Source organism: Loxodonta africana, chromosome 22 (genome assembly GCF_030014295.1).
Source record: "Loxodonta africana isolate mLoxAfr1 chromosome 22, mLoxAfr1.hap2, whole genome shotgun sequence".
Lineage (NCBI taxonomy): Eukaryota > Metazoa > Chordata > Mammalia > Proboscidea > Elephantidae > Loxodonta > Loxodonta africana.
Window position 1 is genome coordinate 39,000,667 of NC_087363.1, and position 26,539 is coordinate 39,027,205.

Sequence of the window (26,539 nt, forward strand, 5' to 3'; positions counted from 1 at the left end):
GGGAAGGGGCTGGAATGCCAGGCTGGGGAGCCGGGACTTCATGCTGAGGACAGTCAGGAGCCAGGGGAGCGTTTACGTTAGGGAGGGAATAACCAGCTTTGTGCTTAGAAAAGTGACCCTTGTGGACTGGAGGGGCAAGACAGGGGCCAGAGGGGGCTGCTATGATAATGCTGCCCTCCCCCTGCTCTCAGGGGGATTTGTGTTTTGAAAGCTCGACGCTAAATGAGACTTGAAGGAGGGCGGTGCTAGTGGTGGGATTGCAGGCAGTGTGATAAGGTCAGGGTGGTATTTTGGGCCGGTGGAGCTAACGGCCCCTGGAGACCAAGTTCGGCTGAGGCCACGCTCAGCAGGACGGCTGCCTGGTCTCCAAGCCCACAGTCCCCATTCCCGGGCCTGCAGCCCCGCCCCCAGCACAGACAGCACTTCCCGCCTGCCTGGTGGACGCTGGTCCCAGCTTCCGTTTCTGAACTAGCCCAATTGCGCTTCCCTGGCAGTTGGAGAATCAGCTTCCCCTCAGAGCACAGATCGTTTGGAGCAGCCAACAGCTCACTTCTCCTTTAAAAATTTTTTTTAATTTTATTTTTAGGATAAGAAAAAAAAAGTTGGGGGAGAGGCTTTTTAGAAAATTCCTTCGGTGCAGAATTAATGGCTTGTGAATGTCAGGGCGGGTGGGCGAGAGCTCGGTTCCCAGTGCTCCCCGCCTATCCTGGCCCACAAATCACCCTGTGCTGGGCACCTGGTCCGCTTTTCTCAGGACCCCCACTCTGGCTGGACGGAGCCCCCCACCCCCCAGGGCCCAGCGCAGAACACCTCAAGGGTGTCATCTGGGTCTTCCCTTTCCTTGCCACCCCTTCCAAGATCTGGCTATCCCAGAGCTCTGGGAGAAAATCCTGTCCCTGGGGCATGGTTTGCAATCTTAATTTTAAAACAACTTATTTTTTAATGACACAAGTAATCCATATTCAGCAAGGGAAAGTTATGTAACCCTGAGAAAAAACGTCCACTGCTTCCCTCGCAGCAGCCTCAGGCAAGCATCCACACCCCTGCCCACAGCTGGGGGCTGCCCCACCTCCTTCCTGCAGCTGCCAGTGAGAGGCAGCTGGGGAGATGGGTTAGTGCCCATCTTCCAGGGCTGCCCCCCACCTCAGCACACACAGGATGAAGTCAGGTAGGCTAGGCCTAAAGCTGAAGGACAAACCAAAAACCAAACCCACTGTCGTCAAGTCGATTCCCACTCATAGCGACCCTATAGGAGAGAGTAGAACTGCCCCATAGAGTTTCCAAGGAGCGCCTGGTGGACTTGAACTGCCAACCTCTTGGTTAGCAGCTGTGGCACTTAACCACTACACTACCAGGGTTTCCGATGCTGAAGGACAGGAAGGAGCCAATTATATGACAATCTGGGGAAGGGCATTCCAGGCAGAGGGCACAGCAAGGGCAAAGGCCCTGGGGCAGGACCCAGCTTGTCATGTGCGAGTAACAGAGATGAGGCCAGAGTGCTGCAATAGGGGTGAGGGCGGGAGGAGAGAAGGTCATGGGGGCCCTGGTGGGAGGATTTAGGATTTATTCTGAGTGTCAGGGAAGCCACTGAAAGGTTTTAAGCAGGAGGAGACCTGCTCTGCATGTCACTAAGGGGTGGGTGGGGTCGCTCTCCTGGCTGATGTGCTGAGTGTGTGTGCTCAGTCCCCTGTTGGGTGCTGAGGTTGAGTCCCCTTTTCACACTTATAAGCCATTCTGTGTCCAAGTCTGTGGACCTGCACAATGATCTTTTCCAAGGCACTTTCTGGAGTCTGGCTTTTACCTGTTTTACATTTTTTTGTACAGATTGCATAGGAACCTTTGAAAGGACTAATAAGACCAGGGAAAGGTAGGGGGAGGCAGGAGAAAGTCAAGGGAGCTGCCAGGGACTGAGGGTCCATGCGGGCTCCCATGAAGTGGGGCTCATTTGCCCTTTGAGGGGCAGGGGCATGCTGGGTGTGGATGGTGAGGCTGTGCATTTGGACATACCTGGCCTCCATCCTGCCTCTCTCCACTCCATGGGTGGCCCTCAGCAAGCCCTTTCTCTCAGCCTCAATTTGCCCATCTGTAATGTGGGCAGATGTAATGTGGGGATGTGTGCTTGTGAAGGAGGGAAGGGCCTCAGCTTGGGGCAGGCCTCAGCCTGCAGTTGGGTGAGCTGCTGGTGTCAGAGCAGGGGTCCCTGCAGCAGGGTCTGGGAGGAGGGCACACCAGGCTGCTGTGGAGACACAGCTGTCCAGGGCTACAGAAAAACACAACTGAGGCAGGAGGGAGACCTCTGTGGGCATCAGGAAGTAAGTTGAGGCAGACAGTGGCCTCGCATGGTCTGATGTGGCTTTGGCCAGCTAGACAGAGGACAGCTCCAAGGGCATGAGAGTGGCTCGACCTACCTGGCTTCTTGAAGATGCAAACCCGACCTGGTCCCTTTGCCAGCCCTGCCTGGCCAGCTGTTGTTGTTGTGTGTGGTCGAGTTGATTCCAACTCATAGTGACACTATAGGACAGAGTAGAACTGCTAATAGGGTCCCTAGGCTAAAATCTTTACAGGAACAAATCGCCAGGTCTTTTCTTCCGCGGAGCACTGGTGGGTTCAAACTGCCAACCTTTCAGTTAGCAGCCAAGCACTTAACCATTGCGCCACTGGCCCCCAAAAGCACCCTTAAATATTAGTTCCTTTGGGCAGCTCCACAGCCCAAGCCTCGGTCAGGGCGCAGGCTGGACCCAGGAACACGGTTCCTGCTTGTGTTTGGGCCTCAGTCCAGGCTGAGGATATAAAGTAGGAACAAGACTTTAAAGCTCAGATGCTGAGGCCAGAGACATCAGCTGGCCGTACACAGGGAGCCAAAGAAGGTTCTGGAGCCAAGGTCTGACCTGTTGTTTCCCTTCCAGCTACAGCCGGAGCAGCTGGACTGTGGAGCTGCCCACCTGCAGCACCCCCTGTCAGTCCTGAAGCCCCTGAAGGCCACACCTGTGTTCCGTGCACCTGGCCTCACGGCTGTCGCCGTGGCCAGTGTCAACAACTACACGGTGGTCTTCCTGGGAACAGTCAGCGGGCGTCTCCTCAAGGTAGGGATGAGGGGGAGGTACCAGGGTTGGGGGCCAAGGAGGGCCCAGCTCCAGGCAGTCTGTACACACGGCCTCTCCCAGGCCCCACATTATCCTCCATTTCTCCTGTCTGCCTGGCACTTTACAGTTTACAAAGCCTTTTCAAGTCTGTGTTTTCCATTATTGCTCATGGTAGTAGGGGCTCATTGTATAGAGGAGGGAATCCAGGGCTGGGACAGGGCCCTTCTTGTGGGGTCTCCAGGGCTGGGGCTTTGAGGCTGGGTAGATCTGAGTTCAAGTCTCCAGGCTCTGCCTCTAGCTGGCTGTGTGACCATGGACAACTTTCTTTCTTACTCTGGGCCTTGGTTTCCCCATTTGATAAAGGCTGTAAGCCCCTGCCTCTTGAGACTATTGTGGGGCTTCGATAGGGTAAGTGGGAGATCTTATCCCCATGTCCTCCTAACCCCGCCTGGCTACCTTCTGAAGACCCCCCAACAAGGTAACTGGTTTCCCTGAGGTAATCATTACCCCGGTCCCCAGCCTGAGATCTCCGAAGCTGAGGAGGAATATGTAGAATCGAGCGTCTCCACTATTGGGAAGGATGGGCATAGTGGGGCCTGTATGGCTCAGGTAAGGCCCTGGACCTGCCCCCACCCAACCACCTTCACCCTCCTACTGGGGAGAGCCAGCTGCCTGGCACAGCTCCACAGGGGCACCAGGCTCTGGCCTCATTGACTCAGATGGCTAATCCAATTCTCTTCAGCTGCTGGCAGACGCCACAGACAGGCGGGCAGGGTTAGGGGTCAGCCTCAGCCACTCCCAGCCCCAGGCGCTTGTAGGGGGCAATACCAGGCATGGGAGCAGGGGGTGGGCACAGGGTGGGTCTGCTTAAGCCTTGAACCCCTGTCAAGAGTCCTCAGATGGTAGAGGCAGAGGTCAGTGGTATCTTAGTCTATGTGGCCTGGGATGGCTGCTTCTCCCCTCTAAGCTTCAGTTTCCTCCTTGGTCATGGGTCAGAGTCTACCAGGATGGCTTGTCTGCCCGTGGAAAGCAAGGAGCTTTCCTTGGGTCCTAGGAGTCCCAGCCCTGTGAAGCGGCAGTCATTAGGCACTACTGTTTACCCATTGCCTTGATGGGCATATCACGGGCATCTCACACTTGGTGAGGGAGCCATAGCCACTGGGCTCATTTCATAGATGAGGAAATAGAAGCTCTGAGAGGGGAGATAAGTGACCCAAAGTCACCCAGTGGGAGCTGGGGTTGAGTACAGGGCCAGCTGACCCAGAGCTCACACCAGGGCCGCCTCCTCTCACCCTGTGCTGCGTGGTGCCAGCCTGCTACAACTCTCCCCTCTCAGGATATCAGTCCTGACATCCAGCCCAGCGTCTGGGCCCAGCAGGTACTCAGTAATGAGTGAAGGGTGGAAATGGACTGAGTGCCTGCTGGATGCCCTGGGCAGGGAGAGGGGCAGTGGGCTGAGCCTGGCCAGGCAGCCCAGGACAGGCCCACAGCAAACTCCAAAAGAGCCACCTGGGCGAGATGTCTCAGGGTCAGAAGCAGCCTGTGGGATTCCACGTGGTGGCAAGGGCACCGGATAGCTTTTCTGGAAGAAGCATTAGGAGGATAAGTGTTAAGAAGCAGAGCCTTATTTTCACATTGGCAGAAGGGGTGGGGCTGGAGGTGGGAACATGTGAGCGGGTTTGTGTTGGGGGAGATGAGGCCAGAGGGGTGAGGTGGAATTGGATCACCAGGGCCTTGAACACATGAACAAGTTTATTCCATACTCAGGAGGGAGCTACTAGTGATCTACAGCCCTGTGGGGAGGGCTGTGTGGCAGGAGGCCCTGGGGAGGGTGGCTGGCAGCTGGCCTGGGGAGTAGTCCAGACCACTGGCACCACATCGAGATTCCCAGCTTGGTGCCTGGCTGGGCCTTGACCAGCTGGCATGTTGGGAACTAGTGGGGCCCACTCAGAAAGGGCAGAGTTTGATGGCACTCTGATCAGCATTGTCAGTCCCAGGAGGACATGCAGAGGGGCCCTCAGCCAGAGATGTCTCTAGGCCCCAGCTGGCCTTGGTCTTCTTCCTCCCTGGACCTTGGCCAACCTGATCCCTGCCCCCTCTCCATTAACCTCAGCCTGGGACTCTGGGGTAAGTCAGGCCTGGGCTCAAATCCCGACCCTGATGCTTCTTCGCTGTGTGACCCTTGCCAAGTCCTGAGGCCTCTCTGGGCCTCAGCTTTCTCATCTGTGAAATGGGAGGAATGAGAACCATGGCCTGGGAGAAGCTGCTGGTCCTATCAGTGCTTTGCCTGTATCTTCCCATTTAATCCTCACCACAGCTCTGCAGAGAAGGTACCACTGTTAGCTCTATTAGCTCAGGAAATAGGCTCAGAGAGGGGAAGTGGCTTGTACAACGTCACACAGCTTATAAATGTCCAAGCAAAATTTGAACCCAAGTCCCTGCTCTTAGCCGTGTTGCCCAGCAGCCTCCCAGAGGATGGTTTGTGAACTATAAAGCCCATCCCTACTTACATGATGGCATGTGCTGGGAGAAGGGCAGGAAGGAAGTGCCTGGTGGGAACACAGCAGAGGCAAAATCATGGAGACTGGAACCACCGCCTCCCCCCATTCCCCCCTGCCCTACATCTGTTTTTTCCTCCCCATTCTGGAGGACCTGAGTGAGCAGGGGAGGCTGAGATGCCAAACCTGGGCCAAGTCCTCCCACTGCTCCTGGCACCCTCTGATGGCCATTCCCCCGCCCCCACAGATCAACCTGAACGAGAGTATGCAGGTGGTGAGCCGGCGGGTGGTGACAGTGGCCTATGGGGAACCTGTGCACCACATCATGCAGTTTGACCCTGCAGACCCTGGCTACCTCTATCTGATGACGTCTCACCAGGTAAGGCTGCAGCCCAGCCTAGTGGCCGCAGACAGGCTCAGCTCTCTTGCCCACCTTGCCTTTGCACATGGTGCCACCCTGCCAGGGGCAGCTTCTCCTCTTCCCACCTTTGCCTGCTAACTGTGACTCACACCTCACCTCCCAGCTCAGCCATCACCTCTCCAGGGAAGCCTCCCCTGCCCCCACCCATTTTAGCACCGACCCTCAGCTTCTGCATGCCAAGGGAGGGGCCAGCGGCCCCACTGAGCTGGCCCTGGCTCTGCCTCCAGATGGCCCGGGTGAAAGTCGCCACGTGTGATGTGCATTCCACCTGTGAGGACTGCGTGGGCGCAGCAGATGCCTACTGCGGCTGGTGCACCCTGGAGACTCGGTGAGACCCCAGAGGGTGGGTAGAAGGGCCAGTGGGCTGCAGGCAGGAGGGGGACGCCCCCATCCTGACCCTCAAGGCTGCCCCAGGTGCACTTTGCAGCAGGACTGCGCCAACTCCAGCCAGCAGCATTTCTGGACCAGTGCCAGCGAGGGCACTAGCCGCTGCCCTGCCATGACCGTCCTGCCAGCTGAGATTGACGTGCGCCGGGAGTACCAAGTGAGTCTGGGCGGCCAGGACCCAGTATAGGGGGTGCAGGGTGGGAGCCTCCCTTCACCCAGCACCCACACATCAGGGCTTCCACCAAACCCAGCACTTTCCCACAATAAAGATGGGGGACAGAAGCACAGAAAGGTGGGCACCCTGCCCATGGAGCCCTAGGAACCTGGGTACAAAAGTGATAATGATAGTAAGGGCTTTATTGACATTCACTAAGTGCCAGGCACAGGCCACGCACATGACATTCAACTTCGTTAGACCTCACAGCAACCCCATGAAGTCGATGCTCTTAACATCCCCATTTTTCAGATAAGGAAATCAAGCCACAGAGAGTTGAAGTGAATTGCCTAAGGTCACACAGCTAGAGAGTGGCTGATCTAGGACTTGAATTCAAGTGGGTGGACTCTAGAGTTCCAGGTGGCAAGGGTGAGCTGGAGAGTAGGAAGAGAGTGAGCCCCCTCGTCCTGCCTCTCCCTGGCCATGAAGAGGGGTGGGAGACACGCAGGTGCCACCAAATGCTAAGCTGCTATTTCCATTTCACAGAAACAGATAAGTCTACAGCTTGGGGGTGAATGGCTTCTCACTCCTCCCTCCCCTGCCTGTGCCCAGGAGGGCTGGGGCTGCTGAAGCCACTTCCTACCTGTAGCAGGCAGCACGGGTGGGGCAGAAGGAGTTTCAACCCCTGCCACAGGCCAACCAAAACCCATTGCCCTCAAGCTGATTCTGACTCAGAGTGACCCTATAGGACAGAGTAGATCTACCCCATAGGGCTTTCAAGGGGCAGCTGGTGGATTTGAACTACCAACCTTTTGGTGTTAGCAGCCTGAGCCCTTAACCACTGTGCCACCAGGGCTTCTGCCATAGGTCGGGTCTCCTCTGTCAACTAGGGGGAAGGGCGATGGTTGTGACTGCAAGGTCCAAGCCTGGGGCTCCTCTGTGCCCACCCCTTCCCATCAGTACATGCCACAGGGTCCTTCATGGGCCTTATAGTGAGCCGACTGGGTGTAGGTTCTTCTGTTCGTTCTCTCATTCGTTTGTTCATCAAGTATCATTGAACATCTACTTTGTGCCAAGCACAGTTCTAGACTTTGGGAATACACCAGTGAGCAAGACAAAGTCCCATCCCTCGAGGAGCTGACGTGCTTGTCGGGGAGAGGGACTAAGCAAGATAAAATATCAATGGTGATAAGTACTGTGGAAAAAAAAGAAAGCAGAACAGAGCAGGGATGAGGGGCGGGGCAGCTCACTGTGAAGGTGAATGATTGAACAAAGATATGAAGGTTCAGCTGAGTATCTGAGGAAGAGCCCCAAGCAGTGGGAACTGCCAGTGCAAAGACCCTGGGGTAGGAATGAGATCTATGTGCTTGGAGAGAACATTAGTGGGTAGGATCAGAGAGTCACAGGGACCAGATCATGTGCAGCCTCTTGGCCATTGTAAGGGGATGAGTTTCATTTTGCAGATGGGGAAACTGAGTCCCAGGGGTCCCATGGAGGTTGTAGCCCTCTGACCTAGAGTCCTGGCCACACCAGGGAACACTCTGGGAACACTCCGACAGGGCAGGCCCCTGGTTGGTACTCAGCCCCGGGAGGGAAGGGGCCCTGTGAGGGCAGCAGCCTGTCCCCTTGCTGAGAGTCCCTTGCCCCCAGGGTATGATCTTACAGCTTTCGGGCAGCCTGCCAGGCCTCAGTGGCATGGAGATGGCCTGTGACTATGGGAACAACATCCGCACCGTGGCCCGGGTGCCGGGTCCCGCCTTTAGCCATCAGATTGCCTACTGCAACCTCCTCCCAAGGGACCGGTTCCCACCCTTCCCACCAACCCAAGGTAAGCACCCTCACCCCCTGGGTCTGTCAGCACAACTTCAGAAGGCTCCCGGCTGCCCCCCCCCCCCGCCACATGAGCATAATGGTAGAATCTCAGGCATGGGCCACCAGGGTTCCCGATAGCCCAGCCACTGATGTTGGTAGAGACCTTCCCATGTCCTTCTCTCCCTGGCTCCCCCCGATCCATTCCAGACCACGTAAACGTCGAGATGTCTGTGAGGGTCAATGGGCGGAACATCGTCAAGACCAATTTCACCATCTATGACTGCAGCCGCATTGGACAAGTGTACCCCCACACAGCGTGAGTGGCTGGGGGCTGGTTCTGGGCGGTGGTAGGGGAATGGGCCCCCCTCGGAAGAAAAATGACCATGTTCTAGAGGCAGGCAGTACCCTTGGTCCTTGCCTTGCCGGCTCATTTATTTAGCATTTGTCATTTATGCAACAAACTTTTATAACCCAGGGCCTGGCCTTTAGAAGCGCCTGGTCTGTAGAGGCAGAGAGAAGTAGCTTTGTTGTTGTTGTTAGGTGCCATGGAATTGATTCCAACTCATGGTGACCCCACGTGTGCAGAGTAGAACTGCTCCATAGGGTTTCCAAGGCTGTGACCCTTTGGAAGCAGATTGTTAGGCCTATCTTTCAAGACGCCTCTGGGTGGGTTCGAACCACCAACCTTTAGGCTGGTAGTTGAGTGCTTAACCATTTGTGCCACCCAGGGACTCTTAAAGGCCCTGTCTGTTTCCCCTTTGCATACCTCTTGCAACACTGAGCTCACTACCTGCCAAGGTCCCAACCCCTCCTAGGTAGCTCTGATGTTGGAAAAAACCTTCTTTCCCTGTGTTAGGATCTGCCTCCTGAGTCTATGTGGGGGGTACAGTTCTTGGGGGACAGTGGCAGAGTGAGGGGTGGGGAGCCCAGTGTCTGAGGGGCCCCTTGTCTTCCAGCTGCACCAGCTGCCTGTCAACACAGTGGCCCTGTTACTGGTGTACTCAGCAGCATGCCTGCGTCTCCAACCAGTCTCGGTGTGAGGCCTCACCAAATCTCATGGTAAGCCAGGCACGGGATGCCCTCTGCTTCCCCCCGCTTTTTTTTTCCCCATTTGGTATGTTGAGTACATTTCTGTGTCATTAAATAGTCTTCCTAGGCACCGTACTTAACAGCTATGCGGTGTGCATCACATGCCATAGCACACTGAGCCAATCCCCTGTGGTCGGGCACGCTGACCACCTCCCGCTTCTGTATTGCATTTTACACATTGCTGCGCCAGACACCTTCACAGCCAGGGGATTGTGAATATTCTTGACTACTCCTGAAGACCAGTTCTTAGAGTTGGTATTTTGGGGTCCAAACATGGACATAATCTTACACCGTTAGCTCAATAGCCCCCCAGACAACTTGGAGCACTTTCTACTCCCACCTGCAGTAGGAATACCTGTTTCTGCACATCGGTGCCAAGACTGGGTACCTTCAAATTGTACTTCAATATTTTAAGGGGCCAGGGTGGCCCAAATGATTTTCACTCCATTACTAAGCTAAAGGTTGGTGGTTCAAATCCACCCAGTGGCTTCATGGAAGAAAGGCCTGGCAATCTGCTTTCATAAAGATTACAAGTAAGAAGACCCTATGGAGCAGTTCTACTCTGTAACATATGGCGTTGCCATAAGTTGGAATTGACTTGATGACAACAGGGTTTTTTGGGGGGAGGGGGTCAGAATAGTTGTCCCTAGGACCTAATGAGGTGACTTGTATAAAGCCACTCAGCCTGGAAGTCCCAGACTTGGGTCTTGAACTCTGGCTCCAGAGCTCAGGTTCTCTCTTCTTCCACAAATCAGCAGCTGGGCTGCTAAAAAGCCCCTGCCTCAGTTTCCCCATGGGCGGTAGGGCCGCAGTTTGCTGGGCAGGTGGCGCCGTGGTCCTCCCTACTTGGGGAAGGCTACTGGTCTCGAGCCCCATGTGCTCGCAGCTCCTCCTGCTTGTGTTGGTCCTTCAGGCCCTGCAAGCTGGTGCTGTGCTGGCTGAGGGCCAGGCCCTCCCAGTGCTCTAGGACGGCTGGATTTAATCAATTAAACTAGGGAGGAGAGGACAGGAGGAAAAATGAAAAAGCCACGTACCTCACTGGTTTCTGGAACGGGCTCACTTGTCGTGTGGTCTGTCAGCTTTGCCCCAAGAGCCTCAAAGGCCACCCCCGCCTGGTGCCAGGGATGACCAGATGGGCTGGAGTGGGAATGCCCAGCTAGGTAGGGTGGCTGGGCTTGGGGGGCTCCGGGATTCTGCTATCGCAGCTTATCTACCCTCAGACCTGGCTGCTGGGCCCTGCATCTTGTATCAGGGCTGTGAGGGGCTAGAGCAAGGCACAGAGCCCCCCGCTCCGCCCCGCCGCCTGCTGCTCTTCTGTCCAGGGAAGGGATGTTCCCACTCATTTCCCAGGTGGCACAACTGAGGTGGCCAACGTATCCCAGGTACCCTGGCTTCCAGCAGGAGGTCACCGGTCCCCACCCTGGGTGAACATCTCAGGAAAGCAGCCCAGTCCACAGAGTACCAGGAGCCCCTTAACACAGGGTACAGAAAATCTCCTGGGAATCCTTGCAGCCCTGTCGGCCACAGCAGGTGCTAATAATCGGTCTGCTTGCAAAGGAGGGGCCCCACAGCCTGAGCCACGAGTCCTCTGGTCTCAGCAACTCCTGCCTGATCCTCAAAATTGCTTTGAAGATGAGGAGTCCAGCAGGGGCAATGCTTAACTCAAAGGAGGGAAGCTATGATGGTGGGATTTCAGGCGTTGGGAGGTTTTGAGGCATTGGACGCCAGGTTCCTGCAGTCTGGGCCTGTCTACTCTAGCCCCAGCCCAGGGCTGTGGACACAGTAGGGACTTAGTGAATGTCAGCATGGAGCATGCATGCAGCAGCCGGCCTCCTGGTGCTCTAACTCAGAAGGATGGTGGGGTAGGGGGACTCAGCTTGTATTGAGTGCCTGTTATATGGCTGAGCCTATCCTAGACCCTGGGAAGGAGCTAGTTACACATAGTTCTCCCCCCACCCCCAGGAGCCTTAGTGTTATGGCTGTGTGGCCCTGGGCGGGCTACTGAACCTTTCTGTGCACCTATTTCCACATCTGGAAAATGGGACCTACCTAAAAAGGCTGTGTTGGGGATCTGGAATTATACCTGGCACACAGTAGGTGTGCACTGAAATGCCACCATGATCCCTGGGAACTGGGGGGGTCACTCTCTGCCTGGGTGGATCAGGGGAGGGTCTTTTTGGGGAGTGCCCCTCTGTGCCAGGTCCTGACAGATGCGTGGGAGGCCTTAGAGCTGCCTCCCCAACCAGCCTCTTCCGGCCTCCCCTTGAGCTCCATCTGACTGGCCCCTGAGCCACCATCCAATTTTCCCCTGAGCCCCATCTGATTCCCCCAGCGCCGTTTGACCTGCCCCCAGGTCTGCAGCGCTGTGGCCAGGAGTTAGGGGTGGAGGTGCAAAGAGGAGCTGTCTTAGATGATTACTGTAATCCACCCAGAGAAGGCACAGCCCCTCCCCGGGCCTGCAGGAGGCTCTGAACCGGTGCTTAATTTGGCATTTAATTAAGTGCCAGTTAGCCACCCAGGCGCCATGCCTCTCTGGTGGGGTGGAAGGGATGGTGGGTAGCGGGTCTGCGCATCCACATGGACCCCTTGGGCCCTGGGAGATAGTGCTAGGTCCTGAGGAGGGGGTCCTAGGGGCTGAGTCACTTGTCAGTTTCCGTTGTCACTAGTGGGTCCAGATGAAGGACTGGGTGGGGAGGTGCTGCAGCCCCACTTGAGTGGAGGGTGCCGGGAGGAGGGCCCCAGCTTTGTGGGGAGAGAAGGAGAGTGAGGACAGTAGCTTCCTCCTCCATTTTCAGGTGCCCGAGGGCTAGGCTGAGAAGAGAATGAAGGCAGATGGGGGTGGCCCTCTTGGTGGAGAGCCTGGCGTGGACACCACCGAGCGGCGCTGCCTTTGGGAGCCAGTGGAGGGAGAGGTTTGGCAGGAGTTTGAAGGCAGTTTCAGAGGCAGAAAGGTGGGGAAGGGCCAAGTCCGGTGGATTCAGGGTCCCTGGCAGGTTAGTGCTTTGCTGGAGAGGGATACCAGTTTTCACCCCTGAGACACCTTGGAAGAGTTATGAGAACCGTTTTGGCCTTGGTTTCCCATCTGGACCATGAGAGATAGAAGAGGTGATGGATGGAGCCCTTGGTGACTGCTGGGGCATGTCTCGGGTTTGCTGTGGCCCCTGGCGGTGCTGTCTGGCGTGTCCTCACTTCTGGTTTCCTGCAGCCACAGCCCTGCCCAAGTACCGCCAGGGTTCCTTAAGCCTGCAGGCTGTGCTTGGACAAAGGGAAAAGCCATTCAGCCTCTTTCTGAGGTGCTGGCAGCTTAAGTTGGGATGAAAGAGGGAGGCCCAACTCCCCTGATTGCAACCAGGACCTCCCAGCTCACTCTGGCTCTGGCCCCCCACAGACTTGATTGGCTTGTGTGAGTGACTAGTCGGGGAGGTGTTATCACCTTCAGGCACAGCTGGACCCCGGGGTTCCAACAATCTTGTCAGTAGCCTCTCCACCCCTCAAGGGGAGCTCCAATCTCAGGCAGGCGCTCTGCTCTTGGTGGCAAGAAGGCCTCAGCAGCTCCGGGCTGGCTTCTGACTCTTGGCAACGTAGGAAACAAGAGGAGCTTCTCTTTCTTGTTGGTTCCCTGAAAATCCCAGCACTGCATCTCATTGGCTCAGCTTGGGTCACATACACTCCCTGAATCAATCACTGAAGCCAGACGAGGTCCGGGCACCTGTCTGTCCCTGGGACTAGGAGGTAGGGTCAGTCCATTCAAACCACAGGCCTGTGGGGACAGCTCCCCAAAGGCCAAGTCAGACTTTGGAGGCAGACAGTGGGGGCTGGAGACCAGCAGCAGCACACCGTCTGGCCCTATGGCACTGAGGGAGGCTTAGCCGACCCAGGGGGATGTGCAGCACACTCAGCCTCAGTTCCACTCTGTAGAATGGGTACAAGCATCTATGTGGCCACCATGATAAAAAAAAAAGCACTCAAAAAGAGTGGGGGGTCCTCGGGAATCCCACGTCATTCTTTCTGGGGGCTCTTGGGCCTCAGGGGAGCTTATATGGAAGCTCCTCCTGCCCCTGTCCCTTCTGTCGGCCACCTACCCATGGGTGGTGGGGGAGCTGGAAGGACAGAGATATTGGTCCCCCAGCCAGCTGCAAAGTAGACCTGGCAGCAGCTGTGAAACCTGATCAGAAACACGTGGGTTCCATTCCCTGAAATTCCACAGGGTTTACACACAAGAGGGTGCAAAAGGGCAGCCCAGGGCCTTAGGGGACCTGGGGCCAGTTCTATCCAGCAGCTTTGCCTCGAAAAGCCCTAAGGTGTAGATGTGAATACTGAGGCTCAGAGAGGGACAACGACTGGTGCTTCTACCTCCCAGCCCGCAATGGGCCAGCTCAGGCAGCCTCACCCAGGCCTGGCCATGTTTTTTCTTTGGCTGGGGCACCTGTGGTCTGCACCAGGCACTGCTGCCCAGGAAACTCACCACTCTGGGCCTCGTGGTCAGTGATGGGTCTGGAGAACTAGACCTGCTTCTTCTGCCCATTCCACCTTGCTTCTCTGTGCCTCGGTTTCCTCTTCTGGAAAATGGGTGTAACAATGGTACCTACTTCATAAGGTTGTTGGGAAGAGGATTTAGTGAATTAATACGTTGCAAAGGGCTCAGAACCATGCCAGGCACATAGTGAGGGCTCTATGAGCTAGCTCCTGCCACTATTATTATTGGCATTGGATCCCTTTGAGTTCTGGTTTTCTGCTGGGGTCCCCCTCCTGCCCTCAAGGAGCTCCCGTCTGATCAGGAGTAAGGAGAGAAGACCCCAGGAAGGGCCCCAAGATCTACCCCAAGGCCTTTGACCCCGGCTGGGTAACTTCGGGTGGACACACATGGCTCACCAGGTGTTTCCAAGCCTGATTCCATCCCAAATCCTTCCCCATTCAGACGTGGGCAGGAGGAGGGCTGGAGGGTCATTGGCCCCTGTCATGGGTGTGGCTGCTCCTGGACCCCCAATCCCACTCGCTTGGGGCCCCAGCAGGTCAGGCTTAGAATGTGAGGAGTCACTTCCTAGTGGCTCACTGGGGACCCCAGGCCTGAAGTATCCTGGGCAGGCGAGGCTCCAGACTTCCTAGCTCAGAGAGACCCCCAAGGTGGACATGGTGGACACAGCCCTTCCCCCTGCTCTCTGCCTCTCCTCCTGGGCCTCAGCTTCCCCAGATCCCTGGAGACAGCAGTTCCCCAAGCAGGCCTTGGAATCTGGAGCTGGGGCCAGGCATCTGCATTTTCACCTGCTCCACAGGTAGTTTCTAGGAGCCCCAAAGTTGGGGCCCGCTGAATGTGGAGTTGGACAGATGGGGGTTCAAAGCTCAGCTCTGCTTTCACTGGCTGTGAACTTGGGTAGCTCATTGCACCTCTCTGAACCTCAGTTTCTTTTTTTTTTCTGAAGTATGTAGTCTTCCTCCCCCAGGCCTCAGTGAGTCCACCTCCCACGTGAGGACAATAAGGAGCGTGTGCCCTTGCCCCTAGTATCTGGGACCTAGCACCTCCACCCAGGGGCTGTGACTCACACCTGGTTGTCAGGGACAGGGTGTCCACCAAGACATCTGGTGGAACCAGGGCCCCTTTAATGTCCTTCTGGCATCCTTGACCCTCACAGCCCTGTCCTCGTAGACCATTCAGAAGCCTGGCGCTTCTTTTTTCTAAGTCATTTCCCGTGTGTTGGTCTGGAAACCAACATAGCAGAGCTGGGCGGAGTCTCGCGGAGTGGGTACTGCTCCTCCTACACAGTTGGGACAGGCAAGGCCCAGTGATGGGAAGGAGAGCCAGGCCTTAGAGTCTGGCCTCCCTGCCTCCTCTGAGAGGCACTGTGGAGCAGTGATGGAGGTGTCCTGGCTCCACCGCTGGGCCATGATCATGGCTCTCTGTGCCTCAGTCTCCTGACCTGTAAAATGGAGCCAGGAAAACTTCCTGTTCATGGAGTCGCCATGAAGATCAGATGAGAGAGTGCATGGGATACGCTGGCCCGGGGCCCTTAGTGGTGGCTGCTATTGGGAATTTATCCCAGTCTTTTCTCACTACACACACTGGCTGGTGCCTCCCCAGCAGGTCTCAGATCCCCGGGGAGCCAGGGCTGCACGGGGTGAGCTGGGTGGCAGAGAATCCTCCGGCCTGTCTCTGAATTACCCGACTGCACTCCTTCTCTCATTTCTGCCTGTAGAGTCCTCAGGACTGCCCCCAGATCCTGCCCTCACCCCTGGCACCTGTGCCCACAGGCAGCTCTCAGAACATCCTGGTGCCCCTCGCCAATGCCTCCTTCTTCCAAGTAAGTGTGGGTCAGGCCAGGCTGGGGGTGGACAGAGGGCAGGCCACCCGTGGCCCCATGGCCCAGGACAATGAGCATCATGGCCTGTGGCCCTCCGCTGTGTCAGCCTGCAGTGTCTGTCTGGGAGTTTTTCATTGTCTGGGTATCAGGTTCTGGCTGAGGAGGAAGCAGCACTCAGGGCAGGCAGGGCTGGGGGAAAGGGAGATAGGTGGGCACAGCCTGCTGAGGGCAAAGGCTACGGAAGGCTTGTGGCGTGGAGGGATAAGGGCCACGCCAGCGGTTCTGGGGGGAAACACTGGCCAAGACTCACCGTGACAGCTGTGTCAAAATTTCAGTAGTGCAGTGGTTTGGCCAGGACCCCAAGACATCCTCACCTCTAAAGCAGGCCCTCCTGGTGGCTCAGGGTCTCCCAGCTGCCTGCCCCAGCAACAGGGCCCACGGGGGGAAATAAGGCCCAGACAGGGAAGGTGATGACTCTGGTCATATAGCATGGGGCTGGATACCCAGCTTCATCCTGGACTCTCAGTCAAGTGCTCTTCCCTGAAATGGGCCCCTACCCAGAGAGCTGGAGGAGGGGAAGCAGCCCCTTTCTGGGCCCCTCCTGGAGGAGCGTCTGGGTGGGAAGTGTTGACGAGTGCTGGAAGCATGCCAGCCACCCCCTCCCCAGCTCCTGGGGATTCACCATCTGTCTCTTCACTTCCACGGAGGAGCTGTCACACGTGGGGGCCACGTGTGGGGCATCTGGGATGTGTCAGGAGCCTCGGGGCTGGGCTGGAGTAATGAGGGTGGTGGTGGGGGGACACTGCTCTCAGCCATGAACACTTCCCTCACTTGGGGTGGGAGTCTCCCAGGAATGACTGAGGGACCTGGGAAGTAGGAAGGGCAGTTCTGCTCCCCTGGGCTCCAGGGGCCTCGGTGTGGAGGCCAGAGCCCTGAGTTTGAGTCCAGCTGATCCCGTCTAGCTGGGTAACTATAGGGGCCAGTCCCTGTCCCCCCTGGGCCTCAGTTGCCCCTTCTCCTTGTGTGGACAGTAGTCCCTACCCTTCTGCCCCCCAGGCCTGCTTTGAGAACACCTAGTGGGATGGGGACTAGAAGGGAGCGGGCAGAGCCCCCTACTTGGGCTCCACAGTAGTCCTGTTTCCTGAGCCTACACCCTGAGGACCCCAGGTGAGGTGGGACTCAATGCCCTGAAGTGGCCGAAGTGGACTTACCTTCCAGTTCAGCATGACGGGGCCCAGGATGAGTGTTAGGGCCTGTCAGCAGCCAGTTTCCTGTGTTAGCTTTGGGGCTGGGACCCCTGGAGGGTAAAGTGAGGGGGGTGGGTGGGTAGAGACAGACCTTCCTTCTTCTCAGGGTATCACATCTGCCAAGGACAGGGACATAAACAGGAAGTCCTGCCACGTGGCTGACGGGTGGCTCGGCCTCGTCAGCACGAAACCCGAGTGTGCTCATTCAGCAGATATTTATTGATGTTGCTCCTGGGAGGCCTGGGCTGGGCCAAGGGCAAGATGAGACTCGAGCATTGGGCCCTGTTGCTTCATGCAATGAACATTTATTGATCACCTCCTGTATACTAACAACAACCAGCACTTATTAAGTACCTACTGTGTGTGACCCTGGAGCCCTGGTGGCGCAGTGGTTAAGAACTCAGGCTGCTAACCAAAAGGTCAGCAGTTTGGATCCACCAGCCACTCCTTGGAAATCCTATGGGGCAGTTCCACTCTGTCCTATAGGGTTGTTATTAGTTGGAATTGACTGGATGGCAACGGGTTTGGTTTTTTTGGGTGTGCAATCCACTAAAAATCATGATCTTCAATTTTCCCAGCAACTCTGTAGGGCCAGGAAGCTTATTCCCAGGGTACAAGGTAAGAAAACAAAGGCTCAGAGAGGAGGAGTGACTTGTACAATGTCATACAGCTAGAAAGTAGCAGAGATAGGATATGAACTCAGGGCCATGTGACATAGAACCTGAACTCTTCCAACTGCCTTCTGAGGCCTTAGGGGTGTCAGAGGGGCAGAGGCTCAGCCCCATCCCTCCCCCAGAGGGTGGGGAGATGAGGGATAAAGTTGGTACTTCAACAAGCTTTAGGGGCTTAAGGGAGAGCCCCCAGCACATGGCCAAGGTATTCATTGCTGAATGAATGAAGTCAAATTAGTGGAGCCCTTAACTGGAAGGGAGAATTTGGGAAGGTTTTAGAACATGGGATGTTTGAGCTGGGTCTTGAAGGCTGTGTTGAATTTTGCTGAGTGGTGAAAGGGTGGAGGAATGGTCTTGGGCAAAGGCCTGGAGGCTGGAGAGTCTGTGGTATTAAAGAGTATCTTGGTTTCACTGGGACACATAAGCGAGGGGTATTAAGGTTCAACAAGCAGGTGGAATCTCACTGGAGTGAACACTGAATGTCGGTCATGCTTAAAAGTTGGGACTTCACGAGCTGAGTCAAAGGCCTCTGGTTTGGCTGTCAGGATGTTGGACAGGCTTTTAGTGGTACAGAGAATATGAGGCCAATGTTCTGGGTGTTCATGTACTCCTTGCCTCCCTCAAACGTTGGCAGTGGAGGCCAGGAAGGGCATGTTTAGGGAGAGCACAGCCCAAGCGAAGGCCTGGAGATAGGACCAAGCCCACTTTATGGGGCAGCAGTCCATGATGTCCTGATCGAGCTGGAGGGCAATGGGCATTGGCTTTGCACTCCTCAGCAACCCCATTTCCTACAGGGCACAGCCCTAGAGTGTAGCTTTGGGCCAGAGGAAATCTTTGAGGCCATATGGGTGAATGAATCAACTGTACGCTGCAACCAAGTGGTGGTGAGTGGTATGGCTACAGTGGAGGGCAGGGGGAGGCCTGCACAAGTCCAGATGATATACCCCTTTGTCCCCACTTTACCCCTCTGTACTGTCAGCCTTTTGGTTCCCCTATCCCCAATAGCCCTGCCCTAGCCTTTCTCCATGATACCCCCTCCCCCAGGAGAGACCTAGGCATTACCCATCTCTCATCATGCTCTTTCCTATCCTTTTGCAGCTGCACACAACTCAGAAGAGCCAGGTGTACCCACTCAGCCTTCAGCTAAAGGGACGGCCAGCCCAATTCCTGGACAGCCCGGACCCCATGATGGGTGAGAGCCCCCATCCACCCCACACAACTCCTCACCACCAGCCTCAGCCACAGGGAACTCAGCAACAGTGGGTGGGGCTCACACACAGGCAGGCGGCCCACCCTGTCATTCCCCAGAACACACTCACCCTCATATTCCGCCCCGCCGTTCTGCATCTGGTCACTCACTCACCCAGCATTGAGAGAAACAGCTATAAAGAAGATGGACAAAACCCATGCCCTCAGGATGTTTCCATGCAATGGCTGTGCAACTTTGGACTGCTTGCTTACCTTCTCTGAGCCTCATTGTCCCTCTGAAATGGGGGCTTTGTGAGGATTTGATGATGCACCCAAAGCCTTGAGAATAGTGTCTGGGGTATAGCAACATCCCGATAACAATGGTGGTTCTCATTGCTGACATTTTATGTTTTTAATCAACTCTCCAAGGGCCTGTCTGTTCATGCCTATTTAGATAACCCTGGTGGACATGGGGGCCCCTGAAACCCACTTGGCTGTCTCCTCATCATGAAGGCCTCGAGGAGCCAGGAGGCCACAGAGAAAAGCCCAGGACTGGCCCCCACAGGGCCTGCATTGCACCATGGTACCCCATGGCCCCTGAGCTCACTGGGGGGGCAGATGGACCCTCCTGGCCCCATACCTAGTCAGCCCTGGGTGTGAGTCCTGGCTCTGCCACTTGCTGGCTGTGTGACCTTAGGCACATCACTCTTCCTCTCTGAGCCTCAGGCTCTTATCTGTAAAATGGGGGTCACAAATAGCTCCCAACTGATAGAATCCCAGCGAGGATGATGGTACTGAATGAGGCTGGAGCTGCGCTGTGCTTAGCCTGGGGTCCCGGGGAGCATGGAGAAGGTGCTAAGACCACTGACCTCCAGGAGGGGGTGTTGTTGCTCACGGAGTCCTGACCCTCAGAACCAGGATCTGCCTCTGGGTGGGACACACAGTAAGAGGGTGTAGTTCTTGTGGGGACTGGGGGTGTGGAGGGGACAGCGAGAATGGGGCACCCCAAGAGTGAAGCCGACTCACCCTCCCTGTGTCTCCCCCAGTCGAGGTCTATAACTGCGCCATGGGCAGCCCTGATTGTTCCCAGTGCTTGGGCCGTGAAGACCTGGGCCACTTCTGTGTATGGAGCGATGGCTGCCGCCTGCGGGGACCCCTGCAGCCCTTGCCTGGCTCCTGCCCCGCCCCTGAGATCCACCTGGTAAGCAAGCCCAGTGGGGCACTCATGCACCCACATGCCTGCACGTGCCTTCCAACCCCACAGGCACCTGGGCTCCTAGACACATGTGCTTGTACACACCCAGGCATGAACCTGTATTATCACCTACTGAGCACCTGCTGTGCCCCGTGGTGGGTGCTGGAGTTGCTGCCATAAACAAAACAAAGTGGCCCTCTCTCATAGAGCTAAGGTGTTAGTGGGGGAGGCAGACAATAAGTGAAAAAGGAAATGAATTACATGTAGACGGTGGTTAAGTGCTGTAGAAGGAGCCTTGATGGTTCAGTGGTTCAGTGCTCTGCTGCTAACCGGAAAGTCAGCCGTTCAAACCCACCAGCCACTCCATGGGAGAAAGATGTGACAGTCTGCTTCCATAAAGATTATAGCCTTAGAAACCCTATGGGGCAGTTCCACTCTCTTCTCTAGGGTTGCTCTGAGTTGGAATCTACTTGATGGCAAGGTTTTTTTTAATGAGTTTAAGCGCTATGTAGAAAAATAGGGCAGGGATGCTGGGCATGCGGGTGCGGGGAAAGCCAGGCTGAGCTTCACTGGCTTTTGTAGTGAGACCAGGGAACCTTGCTGGCATGGCGATAATTGAGGCCACCAACAACTGCCAAGCCTTAGTTTTAAGTAAGGCAAAAATCTCAGGGAAGGATTCTGATTAACTTAGCCAGGATCAGGTACCCATCCCAGCCTAATCAGCTATGGCTGGGTGCAGGATCACGGGGTCAGACATGGCCACTGTGAGCTGACCTGGTGTCACCCTTGGTGGCATTGACCCTGTCATATGCCCTGTGTCCCCCACGTGCTCAGACCCACACGGGCATAGTAACAGCACACACGTCATCAGCTGCACTCCCACCAACCCGCCAGGTGGCCGGGACTCTCCCAGCCTCTGGATCTTTCTCTAAGCCATAGGTCTGCCCCACCCTGCCTCCCCCTGGTGCGAGTGGCAGTGGGCCCAGCCTGAACCCATTCGCCCCTCTCTCTGGTCGCTGGCAGATTGAGCCCCTGAGTGGCCCCCTGGACGGTGGGACCCTGCTGACCGTCCGCGGCAGGAACTTGGGCCGGCGGCTCAGAGATGTGGCCCACGGCGTGTGGATTGGCAGCGTAGCCTGTGAGCCGCTGGCCGACAGATACACGGTGTCAGAGGAGTGAGTAGCGGGCAGTGCTCCAGGCTCTTCTGGGGGCATTCCTGCAGCTCTGTCCTCTCCTGCCCCCTCTTTCCATCCCTCGCACCTCAGCACTTGGCTGCTCCCCACAAGTTCCTCACACTGCCAGGGCTCCCGGACTTTGCTTCAGGCCCTTCCAACCCCCCATCATGCCTCTTTCTGCTTGGAGTCTCCTTATCCTTCAAGGTCCAGCTTCAATGCCCACTCCTCCGGGAAGCCCTCCCAACTTCCCCTAGACCGGTTCTACTTCCATGTAAGCCTTGCTCTGATGAAAGAAATCTGCAGTTAGAAAAGACAATTTGCAGGATGCTGGTGTGGTGTGAAGAGCTGGGTCTGCAGTGCCTGGCCAGGCCAGAGGGGCTTTAAGAAATGCTGTGAGCAGGGAAAGAGCTGGATTTCCTTTTGGAAGGCCTTAGTCAGGCCTGCAGCTAAGGCCATCAGCCTACTAGCCCAGCAGATATTCTCATGATCAGAGAACTTTAAAGTGTCCCAAGAGACCATCTTGTCCAACAGCCTTGTCTTAATAGTTGCAGAATTGTGGGAAAGCCATGGTGGAGAGTGGTCCCAGGAAGAGCCTGGCACAGGGAGGTCGGGGTGGGGTTTGGGTGTTCAGGTGGCTATTTACCAACAGATATGGATTTGTTTCAATATTTTCACAATTGGTAATGCCCTTGGTGTGTCGCAGCTAAGTACCAGCCCTACCTGGGAGTGGGGGTAGGGCGGGGAGGGCGGGCTGAGTGCAAGAATGAGGTGTGCACACACTGTAGGCTGGGGTTAGAACTCAGGGAGGGGATTGTTCAAGGGAGAAGCCGGGGCATCCCCTGCCCGGACCATGGGGTCTGCTGGCTGCTCCCCTGACCCAGGCTGCCTCTCTCAGGATTGTGTGTGCCACAGGACCAGCCCCAGAGCCCTTCTCAGACGTGGTGATGGTGAACGCCTCCAAGGAGGGCCGGTCAAGGGAACGCTTCTCCTACGTGGTAAGGGCAGCCACACCTCCCAGCTGCCTACCTCTGCCAGTTACACCCCGGTGGCTGGCTTGAACCTGAACTGACCGTCTGCCTGCCTGCCCCACAGCTACCTCTGGTCCACTCTCTGGAGCCTGCCATGGGCCCCAAGGCAGGGGGCACCAGGATCACCATCCACGGGAGCCATCTTGACGTTGGCTCCGAGCTCCAGGTCCTGGTCAACGACACAGAACCCTGCACAGACCTCATGTAAGCCTCTGGGCCCAGCCCCTCCTTCTAGCCTAGACAATCCATAGGGGTGGGGGGATGGTGTGTGATGTCCTTGCACCAAGTATCACTGAAGTCCTCATTGGCTGTGTCCCCTTGGCCAAGCCCCTTCCCTTTTCTGAGCCTCAGTTTCCGTATCTGGTCAGAACGCTTCCTGTGAGTTGTGGGAAGTACTTTGTGCACTACCGGTATACAGTAGGTGTGATGATCGTACACACTCTAAGATCCTCTGGCTGACCCAGGGGTGTGATCAGCGGCAGGAGTTTGGTCCAGAGTTGCTTGCTGGAATACTTATGTCTTTATTTTGGACCTACTGTGTACCAGGCCCCACTGATAGGCATTGCTGGAGACACCAGCATGAGCCCAGTGAAGTCTCAGCCCTCTGGGAAAGGGCAGACCCATCCACTGGAAATAGGAATATCCAACGGGACCAGGACTGGGAAAGCAGTCAGAGCTTTGGGGTCTCTGGGGAGAGAGCCCTCACCAGGGGCGGGGTTTGGGAAGGGAGCCCTGGGAAGGCTTCTGGGAGGAGGTGGGGAGAGCAGAACTGAGATGTAGGGGCAGGGTTCCCAGGGGAGAGGGAAAGTGTTCAGGGTGGGGAGGACAGCCTGGGTACTGTGTGGCAGTGCGAGCAAGAGGACCGGTGGGAGGTAAAGGATTTCTGTTGAAGGGGCAGAGGAGGCTGAGGACATGGTGGGGTGCTGAGGGGAGCAGCAGGGGTGAGCCCCGCTTAGCCGAGCAGGAGGAAGGTGAGGCCTGCTGACACCTTGCCCCTCCCCCAGGCGCGCCGCCGCCAGCATCTCCTGCACTGCGCCGGGCGGAGCCCTGGACGCCCCTGTGCCCGTGTGCGTGCGCTTCGAGCGCCAGGGCTGCGCCCGCGGCAACCTCACCTTCCGGTACATGCGGAACCCAGTCATCACGGCTATTAGGCCCCAGCGCAGCCTGGTCAGGTGAGGCCCCAGCCCCAGCCCCACCTGGGCCTCGCCCCTCCTCCCCCCCCCAGGCTGCAGCCGGGCTGATGGGCCTGCTCCCCGACAGTGGCGGCAGGACCATCACAGTGGCTGGCGAACGGTTCCACATGGTACAGAACGTGTCCATGGCGGTGCACCACATTGGCCGCGAGCCCACGGTGAGGGGCCCAGGGGCAAGGGGGCGGCAGGTGGGGTTGGGGCTGTAGCAGCCTGACTGAATGGCCTCACTCCCATTGCGTCTCTTCCTATGTCTCTGTCTCTCCTGTCTCTCCCTATTTTTCTGTATCTCTCCCTGTCTTTCTTTGCCTGCATCTTTCCCTCTCTCTCTTTGTGTCTCTCCCTGGCTCTCTTTGTCTCTGTATCTCTCCCTGTCTCTGTCTTTCCATGTCTCTGTCATCCTTCTTTTTCCCTCTCTCTGCCTTTATTCCTCTCCTCTTTTCCTCACTGTCCCTGTCACTCTCCTTGTTTGTCATCTTTCTCTTCCCTGTCTCTTTGCCGCTCTTCCTCTCCCTGTCTTTCTGTCTGTGTCTCCTTAAACCTCAATCTCTTCCTGTCTCTCTCCATGTCCATCTGTCTATCCCCCCACCTCCCCACTCTCACCTTGGCCCCTGCCCCTCCTCTATCAGCTCTGCAAGGTTCTCAACTCCACCCTCATCACCTGCCCGTCCCCGGGGGCCCTGAGCAATGCATCAGCGCCAGTGGATTTCTTCATCAATGGGCGGGTCTACACAGACGAGGTGGCTGTGGCTGAGGAGCTGCTGGACCCCGAGGAGGCACAGCGGGGCAGCAGGTTCCGCCTGGACTACCTCCCTGATCCACAATTCTCCACGGCCAAGAGGGAGAAGTGGATCAAGCACCACCCTGGGGAGCCTCTTACCTTGGTCATCCATGTGAGTGTGGCGGGTCCCATTGGGTGGGGCTGGGCTCAGCCTGTGGGCCTTGCAAATGTACCCCCTGTGAACCTCCCCATTCTGTGCCCACAGAAGGAGCAGGATGGCCTGGGCCTTGAGAGCCACGAGTACCGGGTCAAGATAGGCCAGGTGGCCTGTGACATCCAGATTATCTCTGATAGAGTTATCCACTGCTCCGTCAATGAGTCCCTGGGTGCTGCTGAGGGCCAGCTGCCCATCACAGTGAGTGAATGGTGCTGGAGGAGGCGGGGGCTGGCTCCAACCCTGGCCCACTGACTGAGCCCCAAGCCCAGCACTTCAAGCCCATGGAGCATTTTCATGCTTAGTAGCTTAGGCAAGCAAAGCAAAGCAGAGCTTTATATCCCCACATAATGGGTGAGGAAACTAAGGCCCAAGAACTTAGAGATCTGCTCAAGGCCAGTGATTGGCCTCATCTGGGCCTGATGGGGCTGGACTTTCAGAAACCCTAAGAAGTTGTCCCAATCCCACTTGGTACCCCACCCAGAGACTTGGCTGCTGGTCACCTTGTAGAATTGTGGCAGGGATGGGGAGCAAGGGCTGGAGAAGAGAGGGGGCCCAGAGAGTAGAATTTTTCTGCACTGTACCTGCTTGCACACCTCCTGCAGTGGGGAGCTTCCTCCTTCCCAGGCAGCAGATGCCACCCCAGCACAGCTCTGACAGGGAAAGTGACTTTCATCCCCACCCATTGCCAGTTCTGCCCTCTGATCTTCAGACTGCCTGCTCCCCCAGACCCAGGACAGGCCTACAGATACTTGGGCACTGTGGCTGGGCCACATGAACTGCCCTGCCTCTGGCCCCTCCATAGTTCCCCTAGGCTTTAATAATAATCATAACCTCTGCTCCAGGCCTGGCACTAAGGGCTTGACAAGCATCATTGCATTTAACCCTCACAGCACCCCCGGAGGTGGGTGTGGTTATCTGTGGGCTATAAAGCTCAGAGAGGTTAGGTCACTTGCCCAAGGCCACACAGCTAGTGAGGAGAGGAGCCACAGCATAAGTCAAGGTAAAGCTACAACTCTCACCCTGCTCTGCAGATCCAGGTGGGAAACTTCAACCAGACCATTGCCACACTGCAGCTGGGGGGCAGTGAGACTGCCATCATCGTGTCCATTGTCATCTGTAGCATCCTGCTGCTTCTGTCTGTGGTCGGTAAGGAGCCCCAGCCTGCAACACTTTGGAGGGCAGACCCTGCTCCTCCTTGCCCGGCCCTCTGAGGACTGGCAGGTAGGAGGAGAGAAGGCATAATGGGCAGGGCACAACTGAAGAAAAGCTTGGAGGTAGAAACAAGCCACGTACACAGAGCAGGGGGAGAGGTGTGCCCTGGCTATAGCCCCAGTAGGTGGGAGAAGGTAGGTGTTGGGGGGTATGCTGGGCCCAGGTGATTGTCCCTGAATGCCGCTGGCAAAGGAATTTGGAGCCTTGTTCTCCGGTCAATAGGAAGCTGTGAAGGTATGAAGGGCTGTTTAGGGAAGATTAACCTATAGGTCTGGTGGGCTACACCTGTATTCAAATAGTGGTTATAAAAGTATTACATTCAATGTAGCAGAGGAATTGAAACCATCATACACTGTTGGTAGGATTGTAAAATGGTGCAGTTGCTGTGGAAAATCTAGCAGTTCCTCAAAATGTTAAATATAGAGCTACCACATGACCCAGCAATTCTGCTCATACGCATATACCCAAGAGAAGTGAAAACATATGTCCACACAAAGACTTGTACACAGATGTTCATAGCAGCATTGTTTACAATAGCCAAAAGGTGGAAACAACCCAAGTGTCCATCAACTCATAAATGAATAAACAACAAGTGGTGTATCCAAGCAATGGAATATTACTTAGCAATAAAGGGAAAGAAGCAGTGATACCTGTTACAACATGCATGAGCCTTGAAAACATCGTGCTGAGTGAAAGAAGCAGTCACAAAAGACCGCACATATTGTAGGATTCTGTTTAGACAAAATATCCAGAATAGGTGAATCTGTTGAGTCAGAAAGCAGATTAGTGTTTTCCAGGGGCTGGGGGAGGGTGGATGAGGAGTGACTGCTCACGGGTGTGAGGTTTCTTTTGGAGTAGTGAAGATGTCCTAAAATTAGATAGCGGTGATGGTTGCACAATTCTGTGAATGTACTAAAAACCGTTGAATTGTACACTTTAAGTGGATGAATTGTAT

General features: G+C 56.0%; 1 protein-coding gene across 1 annotated transcript in view; it reads left to right on the forward strand.

Annotated features, from left to right (window-relative positions):
* PLXND1 (plexin D1) overlaps positions 1–26,539 on the forward strand; it is a 63,873-nt gene that overhangs the window by 22,998 nt on the left and 14,336 nt on the right. Inside the window, exons 2-20 of the mRNA XM_064274851.1 lie at positions 2,907–3,083; positions 5,829–5,960; positions 6,230–6,330; positions 6,417–6,546; positions 8,194–8,371; positions 8,563–8,671; positions 9,312–9,414; positions 15,636–15,740; positions 18,453–18,542; positions 18,757–18,850; positions 19,893–20,047; positions 21,065–21,216; positions 22,112–22,211; positions 22,309–22,448; positions 23,249–23,416; positions 23,505–23,595; positions 24,064–24,327; positions 24,421–24,570; positions 25,404–25,518. Coding sequence (XP_064130921.1) covers positions 2,907–3,083; positions 5,829–5,960; positions 6,230–6,330; positions 6,417–6,546; positions 8,194–8,371; positions 8,563–8,671; positions 9,312–9,414; positions 15,636–15,740; positions 18,453–18,542; positions 18,757–18,850; positions 19,893–20,047; positions 21,065–21,216; positions 22,112–22,211; positions 22,309–22,448; positions 23,249–23,416; positions 23,505–23,595; positions 24,064–24,327; positions 24,421–24,570; positions 25,404–25,518 — 2,554 coding nt within the window. The remainder of the gene's footprint in view (positions 1–2,906; positions 3,084–5,828; positions 5,961–6,229; positions 6,331–6,416; positions 6,547–8,193; positions 8,372–8,562; positions 8,672–9,311; positions 9,415–15,635; positions 15,741–18,452; positions 18,543–18,756; positions 18,851–19,892; positions 20,048–21,064; positions 21,217–22,111; positions 22,212–22,308; positions 22,449–23,248; positions 23,417–23,504; positions 23,596–24,063; positions 24,328–24,420; positions 24,571–25,403; positions 25,519–26,539) is intronic.